General features: G+C 38.5%; 1 protein-coding gene across 1 annotated transcript; it reads right to left on the reverse strand.

Moving 5' to 3' along the window:
- Window positions 1-845: 845 nt before the first annotated feature.
- LOC121636219 (saccharopine dehydrogenase-like oxidoreductase) lies at window positions 846-12,781 on the reverse strand. Its single transcript, XM_041979523.1, has 12 exons — window positions 12,338-12,781; window positions 7,504-7,616; window positions 5,177-5,257; window positions 4,390-4,519; window positions 4,214-4,263; window positions 3,897-4,027; window positions 2,799-2,916; window positions 2,433-2,552; window positions 2,290-2,346; window positions 2,074-2,185; window positions 1,889-1,970; window positions 846-1,398 (listed from the first exon to the last, which is right to left on the reverse strand). The coding sequence occupies exons 1-12, from the start codon at window positions 12,534-12,536 to the stop codon at window positions 1,308-1,310; spliced, it is 1,284 nt and encodes a 427-aa protein (XP_041835457.1). The 5' UTR covers window positions 12,537-12,781; the 3' UTR covers window positions 846-1,307.
- Between the last annotated feature and the right edge of the window lie 60 nt (window positions 12,782-12,841).

Consider the following 12,841-nt stretch of genomic DNA (forward strand, 5'->3'; position numbering starts at 1 on the left):
ATGAATATAAGCTCTATAAAGTGCTGCCCATGATTACACAGAAGGACACATGTAATACTAAAATTATAACATTTGTAAAATTACCAGTTCATTTTCATTATTTCAGTATTTGCATTGTACACTGAAATTACAAATGGTGTGGAAAAAAAGTATAAGACTATTGATCTGTTGCAGATTTGACTTTATTTATGAGGTTCACACAAAGCAAAGCACACAAAAACAAAACCCTGGAACACAGCCTGAACCGTGCACATGATGCTCAAACAAGAAAACACTGCACTGAAATCAGTATTATCACTTAGTAAATGAAACTACTCTGGTCCTCCTTCAGATTAAAAATAAAAGATAAAGATTTTAACCCATTAACAAAAGAACAGAGCTTCTGTTCCGTTTCACAAGCAAAAGGCATTTCTGACAGGCTCAGAAATAAATGTTTCATATTCAGCTAAAAGAAACTGATTTATAAAAAGGAAAAGATTTAGCTGCAGTTTAATTATGAACCATCAGATAATCAAGGTTTTAAAGAACAAGCATGGCTAGACAAGCATGTACACAGTAGCTTTTGTCCTCTAATGGTGGCTTTAGTCTGCTGAAGTAGAATAAAATGTCTGACGTTTGGTGCCACTTTGTTCTTAAACACCATCAATCATTACAGTAATAAATGGTAAGTGGAGGGAATGTAAGGTTTTAAACTCGTGTCCTAATGTCTCCCCCTGTAATCCCAAATAAACTCCAACATGTGTGGCAAATAAGTTTTACAAAAATCTTTTGAGAACAGAGTACCATTTCAAATATTTTCAACATCCTGTTAGTTCATTTTTGCCTTTTCAGTGTTTAATAAATCAATCTTTGGTCTGATGATCAAATGGTTGTGTTATCTCTGCTTTCATGTGATAGCGGACAGGATTAATCAGTCATATTACACACCAACATCATGTCACTTATTTTTATTTGTGTTCAAAGCAATGGAGTGAACTAAATTCTGTGTGAAATTCTTTCTTTATTAGCAATTATCATATTAGTGGGAGACCATGCTAAACCTATTAACACACAGCAGATCTACTGTCCTTGATGGGGAGACGCTGCCACAGTGTTTAGTGTTACAATGTTAATAGCACATTCAAGCCAGAGGGGGTAGTCCGGAAAGTTTCTGAGGGCATGAAAGGAATATGAAATCACCACCAAACAACTTAAATTTCAATGTGGCTGGCATTATTAAAAAGCTGGAAACTTCCTGGTTGTTATTATGCATATTAGTAGGTGCTCACAAAAAATCCTGGACTACAACACGAGGAAGGGCACAAAGTTTAGATGACGGAGAAATGGATGCCATGTTTGTTAAGGCGGTCGATGAGTGTGCTTCTTGCAAAAGCAGCTCCTGGAGTATAAACTCCTCCCCTGGAAAATTGATAAAAGTGAGAAATTAAAACTGGAATTTCACATTAAAGTCTCAGATATTTTAATCAAGTAATGTTAATGGTGATATTAATTGTAAAAAGAAAAGTGGAAAATATCTTCTGACTTGCAAGTTAATTGTGATAAAAATGTTTCCAAACTTCTCTGAATTTTTTGAAACTTGGATAAATGGAGCAGCAGGGAAGGAAGAACTCTGAGACAAGTCCTGATCAGTTTCTCCTGACAATGTGAGATACGCTGAGAACTGGGCTTTCTGCATGCCATTTCAGTTTTATACAGAGGAGGACATGAAACTCAGCCCATGGTGAGGCCACAGTATGAAATCATATTACCTCTAATCAAATAGGTTAAAATTTAACATATGAACAAAGAACTATTCTAAGTTGAATTAAAGACACCAAAGGGTCAGAGTTACTTTACACAGTTAAGTCATTTTGAGATCAGACAGTACATCTAAACTGTAAGAACTCACTTTCTGGGCATAGCTGCAGGTTCGTTGAGGATTGTGAGAGCGGCCTGTACCATGGCAATGGGCGTGGCCACATAACCAACCTCTGAATAAGAAGACATTTCAATATCCATTAAACTTTGAGCACACAAGTTAGTCATTGTTGCTTTCACTAATTCTGGGATTTAAATTTGGGCATTTACAGTTACCTGGTCCCCGAACCAATGTGCGGATCTTGGCATTGGGTTTGCCCTGGGAGGGGTCCTGATCCTCTGTGTAGCCCTCTCCATAGAAGGAAATCTGGAAGGATGAAGCCTCCATCTAACAGACAAATAAGATATTTAGATAAGCATGTGCTGTGAACAAGTTATGTTCAGATGTTTTAAACTTGAAGTATACAGCTTTAAATTGTCCTGTTACTTTACCTGCTTTCTACTGGGTCCACCCTTTGTGAAGAATCCAAAGGAGAAGAACTCTGGGTGCTTAAGAGGCAAAAGAAAAATTTTAAAAACTCAAGATTTGTGTATACGATTCAGAAAAACATCTAATTAGAACACAAGTTGTTTACCTTGATGAGCAGGTTGCGTCCACAACTGAACTTCACTAAGAAGAAGAACATCATGCCAGCAAACATCAACTTGATAACGTTCCCCATACCTCCGATACCAGCATATGCTCCATACTGGACCTAGTGGGTTGATAATAATAATATAGACAGGCTGCATTCACGGTACTTGCATGAAAATTTGAAAAACAAGACAACTAAATGACAAAGACTGAGCTAAATTTGTGTTCTAGCAAAACTTTTCAGCATAAATTATTTCAACTAGTAAAAGCTGCAAGCTACCAAATAACTTTTAGGCTCTAAATATTAAAATGCTGTTAAGATGATATTAAAAAAGCTTTTCACAGAATGAGAAATCCCAACACTGACTGGTGTAGCTTGATGTTCCTCTGTCAGGAAGCGTTGTGTTCTCTTCACAACGGCAGGATCAGAGCCAATGAAGGGTACCGTGTACTGCTGGATCTCATTACTGAAGGTCAGTGCTCCCCTACAGAGGCACAGAAACACATGCTGTGACAATGAAGATTCAAAGATTAGCACAAAAATGTCTTCAGGGCAAACAGAGCATATTCTTCAATGGGATGAAAGACAAAACGTCCTTTCTAATATTATGTGCAAGCATCCCCCAGCCTAGATCCTAAACATCTTTGATCTATAGAGGCCATAAGATGTCTGATGGTGTCCTGTGGTATCAGACATCAAGGTGATTGGAGCAGATCCTTAACAGTACTTTTTCATCACATGATACTTTTATCTTTTTTTCCATTGTACTGAACAGCTATCCTCAGTACAATACCCACTTTGTACTTCTCACTATAAGTCACTTTGGATAAAACCATCTGTTGAATCAAAATTATGTAATAGACAAACAGCGAAGTTGTGTTCCGTCTGTGTTGACGCAGCTTCACACACACGCTACACTGTGTAAAACAGCTGATCCTGTCCACAGGGAGGTGTTACCATCTGTACGGGCAAAGGAAACAAAAAGCACCAAAAACAGTTGCAAAAAGGGGCTTCCATGAATTTAACTAATTTTCCAGGCACAGTTCTCTGAAACTTCACAGCTAAATCCTGCTGGAGACACTTGATACTGATAGTAAGTTATTTTTCATGTATCTCTTCGATATGGAAAAATGTAAGATATGTTGTGGATCTGCTGTCTTTCTTTTGCTATCCCCTCAGCTCAGCTGTCTCAAGACAGATGACCACCCTCTGACATGAAGATGGCTTCATTTTCTTTCCTTCTTGTTGTCCAACTGTCTGCAAGTTCATGAATTGTGATTCTCCTTCTGTAATATCATAAACGTTTGACTTAATGCTGTACAAGTAGAAATAAATTGATTAAATTGACGACTAAATTGTTTTTTCTCTCTCTGAATTCTGACATTTAACTTGATCTTTTTTTTTTTATTTATTTATTTATTTTTTAGAAAAACAGCTTGAAGAAAAAAATATGTCCATATGTACCTGTGTTTCAGCTTTGAGCCAACGACAGGGAGAGGTTGGTGATTAAACTTCCTCCTAAGACCCTTTAGCTTTGGTCTGTCAGCAAGACCATAGATGGCTGACTGCCATGTGCCTTCATGTAAACATCCATCCTGACAGACACACACAATCAATATGAAGACCATAAGTAATATAAAACTACAAATAAGACACATTTGTGCCAAGAAATAAAATTCAATGACATATTTAAATTATAAATAACTGCAAATTAAATAAAGGAAGAAGAATGTATGCAATCAAGAATCAGCAACAAGCTGCTCTATGTTATAGTCACATACTTCAGACCCTGAGCTGATGGTCAGGAAGCTCTCCACAGCAGTCAGCGTACCTGAGAATGAATTCATACAGCAGGTTTCAGTATGCATGACAAATTACAAATTATTAACTGCACATCGCTGTCTGATTTAACTTCACTTTTGACTCTGTTGTGTATAATTTATGCATATGTACATACCCTTGAACTGGTCCCTGGTGAAGATGATTCCCATGTCTGCAGGGATGGAGTCGAACCCACAGCTCCCAATGACAAACACACCTTTCTCAGCTGCTTGGCTGCTGTAGTTCAGCTGCATGCCCTCCAGAAACTTTATACAGACACAAAAGAAGAGGTTAAAAAAAAAAAAAACACATTGGCAGATTTTCCATTTTTGGTATAAAATCTTTTATGAAGATAATCTAAACTCCAAAGAAACCGAGTTCAGCTTGGAGGAAACGCACTAAAGCTGCAACCAATCTCTTAAAAAAACAGAAAACAATGAGAGGAATAGAAAACAAAATTATGATAAAGTTTTTAATATTTTGTGCCGCTTTCAGAGAATCTTTTGGAACTAAGAGTTGACCTCAAAACACTGAAAAGTTATTCAGACTATGCTGCACACAAACCAGCATCTGAAAGTGAGAGAACAGCTGCTGTCATGCGGCCAGGTTAGAGATAACTTTGTCTAACAGGCAGCAGCATGAAGCTCAGCACGTCTCCAATTTATTCTTAAACACAAACAGTTTCAAAGCTGAACGGCGAGACTTCTAAAGAACATATGTCTTACTCATCATTTGATCAAAGTTAGATACATAAAAAATGTTAGATAACACTGCAGAGATGTCAGTCTTCTCAACATTCATGCCGTGTAAAGACAAAATTATGTAAAACCTGTTTTGAGTTCACATATTTAATCATTTTCATTTTTACAGGCACAAATGATGGGGGGGGGCAACATGAATATAAAGTTAAAGCAACAACATACCTGTGGCTCTCCAGAGATGTCCATATGGTGGGCTCCATTCTCCACGCAGGCTTGAACTACTGGCTCGCCAAAAAATCTGTACTATAAACACAAAAGGCACAGACACACTAACATGTTAAATCAGTCCCCTTTATCACTTTAATTTTCACCCACTGGTGTAGATACTGTCTTTACCCAGCTAGATCTTATCTGAATGGATAAAACCAATGTACGAAGATCCAGCAGCGCTTTTCCCCTTTTAAAAACACAAAACAAGTGCAGCTCACAATCTAGAAGGAAAATCCAGTAAAGCTTTTTAATTGTGTTGTCATGTCTCACACTGCACTTAATGAGGAACAAAATCAAACATAAATATTTGCAGCTGCCCATAAATGACTACTTTTAATTATTAAATCAACTGATTTTTTTTTCTGTGGAAAAGAATTTGACTTCAGAAGCTAGTGTAGACCCCCTTTAACAGAAATCCGTGTCGGGATTTTACATAACATTTAAGTCCAACATCAATTTACAGATATTTTCTCAGTTTTTACACAAACAATTCCTGCAGTTGCAAGGTGTTTAAAGGTTTTCTTACATGTGCATGTCATACCTTTCCATTTGCCATTTTGTTTTAGCTACTCTTTGGTGGACTGGTGGACAATGAGGCCCAGCTTTTGTACAGATGGCCTAACAAAGTCTTAAAAAATCTTTTATGTATTAGTTGAATCATTGGCAGCAAGCCACCAGGTCCTAAAGAAGTGAAGCAACCCCACATCATATTTCCATCACCATGCTTCACAGTAGCTTCTTCAGAAAAAGATTTCCTTGTTCTCCAACATGTTTATGGTTTAACGTGGCCAGATAACTGGTTTTCATCCGTCTAGCCCACATTATTGCAAAAGGCTTGGTCTTTACCATTACATTCACTGGCAAAAATGTTGTTTTGCTCTCATTTTCATTTTGGACGACAGGGGCTTTATCCAGGAACGCTGAGCAGGCAGGCCAAACATGCAAATTTTCAGTTTGCAAACAGATGCACACTGATACCAACAGCTGCAAGAATTATCCATGGGCCATGTGGGGAAACGTTGGGGTCAGTTGGGGTTAGGTTGGACATCTTTTGAAATGTCTTATTGTAAAATTAAAAGGAATATGTGATGTTTTTCTATTAAATCCTTGACCAGACTCACATACACGCACAACTTTTTAACTATAAGAGCTCTTCAAATGACAGGCGACACCAGACTGGATGTGAGGGGTTGTAGCAGGACAGGTTGCCCCCATCACTCCTTGCTGACACTAAACTGGAAGCACTGACTAATTCTATGGATCTGAAAATGTGATAAATGTCGGAGTGATTTTACTTTGCCATGTGACCAACTTGATTTTTATGCACTATTGGATTAAATATTAAATTCAATCAATCACAAAAATAACCAGAAAATTTTAAGTTTAATTTATCTGAGTTTGAGTTGAGCACCGTCTTCAACAACAAAGCTCTTTCTGGGTATTCTGTCTTCCTCCCACAGTCAACAAAGCACATTGGGTAAGTCTGTGATTTTAAATTCACCTGATGGGTATGAGTGAATGGTTGTCTTGGTTTGTCTCATTCGTTGCCGTGTTGGCCTTGTGATGGACTGGAAACCTGTCTAGGGTGTACCCCTCCTCTCACCTGATAGCTGCTGGGATAAGCTCCAGCCATCCCAGACTTCTGTTGCTAGGCTTCAGATATGTTAGGAATCAACAGATTCCATCACATGAAGGACTGGGTGTAAATCTTCCTCGACTCAAAAATAAACTTTGCTCTATGTTAGTTTTCATTGGATGTCGAATGATGTACACAGTATGTTCAGAGTTTTACTAAAAGCTTCCCTGAACATAACTAAAATTCAAAGTGTTTATTCAGCAATGCAGACAGCACCCCAATACCCAATGACTGTTTCTTTTAAAACCACAAATACTCTCCTACGTTTGAAACAAGGGGAGAATATTAGTCACAATTATTTATCTGATTCTCATAAATAGTTTGTAGCCCTTTAAATAATCAGAATTTGAATTCTTTAGAACTTAAAACACATATTTAGACAATGCAACTTATTGTCTAACGAGTGTCAGTAGCCTCCATTGTGTTAGTGAAGGCTTCTCTGTGTTTGTGTGTGACAGTGCAAGAGCTACAGAGGAGACAGGGCCAGAAACAGATGGATTTAGGCTGATAAACTACACTTATCCCAAAGGGAGATGCCAAAAGGCAATGTTATGAGACAAAGTGATGAGAAATTGTTCCACATCATGAAACGGGACAAGTTAAGATGACAAACGCATGCATTTCTGTGGTATATCTTACTTACAGGCCCAACACAGTTGAGAACAATCACAGCCTGTTTGCACATGGCTGCTAGGGTGTCTGGTTCTCCCACATCTGCAACAATCACGTCCACTTCTGTCCTCAGCTCAGGCTTACCTATGAGCAAACACACAAAGCCCAAGAGCAATTAAAGACTCCGACATTCATGTTTATAGCTCACATTAAAGGTTGTTATCATCAGTTTCACTACATGACTGTTGTAGTTCATAGAATTCATCAATTCATCTTAACATTTACAGAAAATATGAAAATAGAAATTGTGATCACATCTATGAAAATAATCTTTAACCTATTAACTGTGTGCCTAGTCTTGCTCGGCTCCTTGTAATCCCATCCATGTTTGATTGTTCTGCAGTCAGATTTATTGCTTTGCTGACCTGAACTGACTGAAAAATGCTAAAACGTTAACAATGAGTTTGTGGGGCAGCTTAAAAATTAGGCCTAGTTGCCACTGGGCTCGGAGTTCAAATTAAGGAATAAATGGATGCACAGGGTGACAAAATTAGTCACATGCTGCCCTTTACAAACAGCAGATTAGTAAACGTACACTTCTATGTATGTATGTATGTACATTGTAAATAAAGGTAAAATTAAGCAAAATAGACTACAAAAATGCAGATAAAAAGTGAAATGGATTAAATCTCTTGGATGAAGTCGTGTTGGACCTTGAGGATGACCTTTCACAAACAATACAAGTTATTCTAACTATGTTACTGTAACAATTTGAAGAGTCTGGGAAGCAAAGGACACATTTTTTGTTTAACAAGATAACAACTTCAGCATTCATCGTGTGGCTGGACTAACAGAATTGTCAGGCTGTGTTCACTGCTAGGGATGGGGATTGTACAGTTCACTGGTATGTTTCATCAGCTGTTGTACACTCCCTGAAGAGAGAGCTGAAGAGGAGACAACAGAATTACCAACTAATCCTCTGGAAACTTCTGCTATGAGCATGGGTACAAAATAGCTCTCTGACCTTGATCAAGTAATGGGCTTGATTTACCAATCTGGAAAATTATATACATACTAAATATATTCATTAAATCTTACTCTGATTTACTAAATTCAGGGAAAATACATTTAAGTTTCTATTAGAGTAAATCAATAAATCAAGTACCTGATTTGTTAGCAAAATGAATGTTTATCAATTGCTATATATTTTCATAACTGATTTAACTTAAACTTGGAATGCACTGAGACATACAGACGTGACATATTTATAATTTAGCCAAGTAAGAAAATAAAAACGTCTATGCACAAGTATAAAAACAACTAAAATGTTAACAGTGTAAAAAGTAGGAGAAATAATGAGTTTAAGTAAAATGATGTGAAATAAATATTTTAACTGCCCTTATGATAAAAGAGTCAACCTTTGAGTCAAGCTTAGAGTGTTTGTTCAGATTAATAAATGTACACACCCTGGAGAGCTTCAATAAAAACTATAATTGAAGGTCAATAAAAACAAATGTGATTAAATAAAATTCTGTCTGATAAGGCACCACATTACAAATCAGAATCAATGTTATATGGGAGGGGTAAGATAAAAATCCAGTAAAGGTTATAAAAAAAAAAAAAAAAAAAGAAAAAAGAAAAGAAAAAAGGAAAAGGAAAAATGCCAGTAATAGATATTAGCACTGTGAGAACTCATCCATGCATGTTTCTATTAATCACTTCCTACTGCACTGAAATGATTTAACAGTGGAATGAAATGAATGAATGAATGAAATGAATGAATGAATGAATGAATGAAATGAATGAAAAATACTTTATTAATCCCAAAGGGAAATTCAATATTGTAGTAGTAGTAATTTTTTTAGTAAAACAATCACATTAATTAATTAAGGGCTTTGTTCTTCAGCCTGATAGCTGCTGGAAGGAAGGATCTTCTGTATCTCTCTGTCTTGCATCGGACTTGAACAAGCCTCCCACTGAACACACTCTGTTGTTTCGTCACGGCGTTGTGTAGAGGGTGTGAAGGATCTTCCATTATCTTCGTCAGCTTGTACAGAATTCTTTTTTTGATGATCAACTCCAGCGGCTCCAGAGTTACTCCAAGCACAGAACCGGCTTTCTTGATCAGTTTGTTAATTCTTTTCAAGTCTCTGGTTCTGATGCCGCTGCCCCAGCAGATTGCTGCAAAGCTGATTGCACTTTCAACAACAGACCTGTAGAACATTTGCAACATTTTGGTGCAGACGTTAAAAGATCTCAGCTTCCTTAAGAAGTAGAGTCTGCTCTGACCTTTCTTGTAAATGTACTCAGTGTTGCTTTTCCACTCAAGTCTGTTGTCCAGCTGAACTCCAAGGTACTTGTATTCCTCCACCACCTCCACCTCCTCTCCCATGATGGAAACACTTCTATGTGTGTTCTTGTTCCTCCTGAAGTCAACAATCATCTCCTTTGTTTTCTTGGTATTCAAGATGAGATGATTGTCACCGCACCATTTCACAAACTGACCGACCAGTTCTCTGTACTCTGCTTCTTGTCCATCACTGATACACCCAACAACTGCTGAGTCATCAGAGTATTTCTGCAGATGACAGAACTCAGAGTTGTACTGGAAGTCTGAGGTGTACAGCGTGAATAGAAATGGTGAAAGTACAGTCCCTTGTGGTGTTCCAGTGCAGCTGACCACCATCTCAGACACACAACCTTTCAGTCTCACAAACTGTGGTCTGTTTGTGAGGTAGTCGTAAATCCAGGTGGTTGTGGAGGGATCCACCTGGAATTTCTGCAGCTTCTCACACAGCAGAGCAGGCTGAATCGTATTAAAAGCACTTGAGAAATCAAAGAACATGACCCTCAAAGTGCTGCCTGACTGGTCCAGATGAGAGTGGGCTCTCTGGAGCAGGTATATGATGGCATCTTCAACCCCAAGCCCATTACGGTATGCAAACTGTAATGGGTCCTGAAAGGTGTTCACCTGCTTGCTGAGGTGAGCCAGTAAGAGTCTCTCCAGGACTTTCATGACGTGAGATGTCAGGGCGACTGGTCTGTAGTCTTTTGGTTCAGCTGGTTGTGGTTTTTTAGGCACTGGAACAAGGCAGGATGTTTTCCACAGCACCGGGATTCTTTTCTGGCTCAGGCTGGTGTTGAACAGGTGCTGGAGAATCGGACATAGCTGTTTTGAGCAGGTCTTGAGAACTCTGGGACTGACACCATCTGGACCTGCAGCCTTGTTCTGGTTCAGTTTCACCAGTTGTTGCATGACTTGGTTACAGGAGACAGACAGAGTGGAGGTGGAGGCAGAGGAGGTTTCAGGAAGTCCTGATGTGGAGGGAGATGAGGTTGTGTCCAGGTCCTTGACTGAGCTGCAGGGTGACAGAGTGGAGGTGTGACAGGAAAGCTGTGGGCTCATGGAGGGTGTGTGGCTAGTTGGGGTTGAAGCAGGAGGTGAGCTAAACCTATTGAAGAACATGTTCAGTTCATTCGCTCTGTCCAGACCTCCATCAGTCTGATCCTCCTTTATCCCGAAGCCAGTGATCTTCTTCATTCCTGACCACACATCCCTGACATTGTTTTTCTGAAGCTTACTTTCCAACTTCTTCCTGTAGTCCTCCTTGCACTTCTTCATTTGTGTTTTAAGTTGTTTTTGTGTGGACTTCAATAACTCCCTGTCTCCATCCCTAAAAGCTTTCTTTTTGATGTTCAGCAGCTTTTTCAGGTCACTGGTGATCCAGGGTTTGTTATTGGGGAAGCACCTCACTGTTCTTGTTGGAACGGTGCTGTCCACACAGAAGTTAATATAATCTGTCACACACTCAGTCAAGGCGTTGATGTCATCTCCATGAGGTTCACATAGGACGTTCCAGTCTGTAGCCTCGAAGCATCCTCTCAGAGCATCTTCAGCTTCATTAGACCAGGTTCTAATAGCCTTTCTAATGACTGGTTGTTTTTTAATGACTGGTTGTAATGAATTGGTTGTAATAAAGAGTGTTTGAACCACCATACAAAAACAAAACAAAAAACAATATCATCAGCATAGACGTGGATGTCACACCCAGTTACAGAGGGCACAGTGAAGCCTTTAGCACAGCATTCAATCAGAAGGATACACTGCTCTCATTTCTGTCCAGAACTGTAACATTATAGTAGGTCACTGATCCATGTTTAATATTAACAGTGCTCATAATACTACTACAAAAACTAAGTATCATTATCGTATGGCACATTGTTACAGACTTTGAGCTGCCAACTGTGCTTAGAGAGCACAGCTATTGTTAGGGGTCAAAGTCATGTACTCTGGTCATCCAAGCCTAACATTTCATCATCTAGAGTCAGAGATAAGCAATGTCTCTTCATCTAAGGCAGAGGTCTGCAACCTTTACAATCCAAGGAGCCATTTTCCCCTCAGCCCAACTAAATAAAACTTGTTTATAGCCACAAATGTTAGGAGACCTTTTGAATAAAGACAACTTATGATTTTTTTTATAAATATCTACTATAGGAAATTTGTTGTCGGTTTTGAAAAAAAAAACTGTTTTATTTATATTTTAGGACACGAAAAAATTAAATGCAATTATTAAACTATAAAATTTGCATAAATAAATAAATAAACTGCTTTTGTTATTATATCTTTATTTAAAAAGATAAGTGAGTCTTTTAGCCTTTTTAGCTATTGTATGAAAAGCCATTGTGGAAGGTACAGAAAAGCCACCTGCGGCTCCGGAGCTGCTGATATAAGAAACAAACAGCATCTTTGGAAAATTACCAGTTATAATATTCTCCCTTTGTCTAAAATGAAAGCAACCCTCATTGCAGTTCTACAAATAAATTGCCGTTATATGCTCAATTAACTGGACTGATTGGATACATACCGAGAACTTCAGCGGCCTGCTCCAGAACTTTTTCCAGCTTCTGCTTGCTCCTGCCTGCAACGGCCCATTTGAGGTTCCCGTTCGGACCCTCAGACACAGTCCGAGCCACCTCTTCCACCACAAACTGCCCCGTGAAGCCTGAGGCTCCGAAGATAACTATGTGATAGGGTCTGCTAGAAGATGTTTCAACACGCGCCATAGTGACTGCAGATAGAATTGAGAAGTTTACTGCAAAACCTTTGTCCTCTCACCAGCACTCAGTCCGTCAGACTGCAAGGGAGCGCAGAATGCGTGTGGTTTTGACAGCGTTGGTTTGTCTTACTTCCGTAGCTAAAGCTGGTTTATATGCTAACAGACAGTAACCATGACAATCACTTTTGACTGTTGATATGATGACAAAAAAACTTCATTATGTGTTTTACATTAGCGATTTTAAGTGATTTGCATTATTTTCATAATGCATAACAAATTTGAATGTACTGCGTTTTGTTTTAAGCTATTCTT

The sequence above is a fragment of the Melanotaenia boesemani genome, chromosome 1 (genome assembly GCF_017639745.1).
Source record: "Melanotaenia boesemani isolate fMelBoe1 chromosome 1, fMelBoe1.pri, whole genome shotgun sequence".
NCBI classification, from domain to species: domain Eukaryota; kingdom Metazoa; phylum Chordata; class Actinopteri; order Atheriniformes; family Melanotaeniidae; genus Melanotaenia; species Melanotaenia boesemani.

Coding starts and splice junctions, on each gene's coding strand:
- LOC121636219 (XM_041979523.1), bottom strand. CDS start 12,536: ATGGCGCGTGTTGAAACATCTTCTAGCAGACCCTATCACATAGTTATC. Junction 7,617..12,337: donor GCAGGCCGCTGAAGTTCTCG/GTATGTATCCAA, acceptor GTTTGCTCATAG/GTAAGCCTGAGCTGAGGACA. Junction 2,186..2,289: donor GTGGACCCAGTAGAAAGCAG/GTAAAGTAACAG, acceptor TTTGTCTGTTAG/ATGGAGGCTTCATCCTTCCA.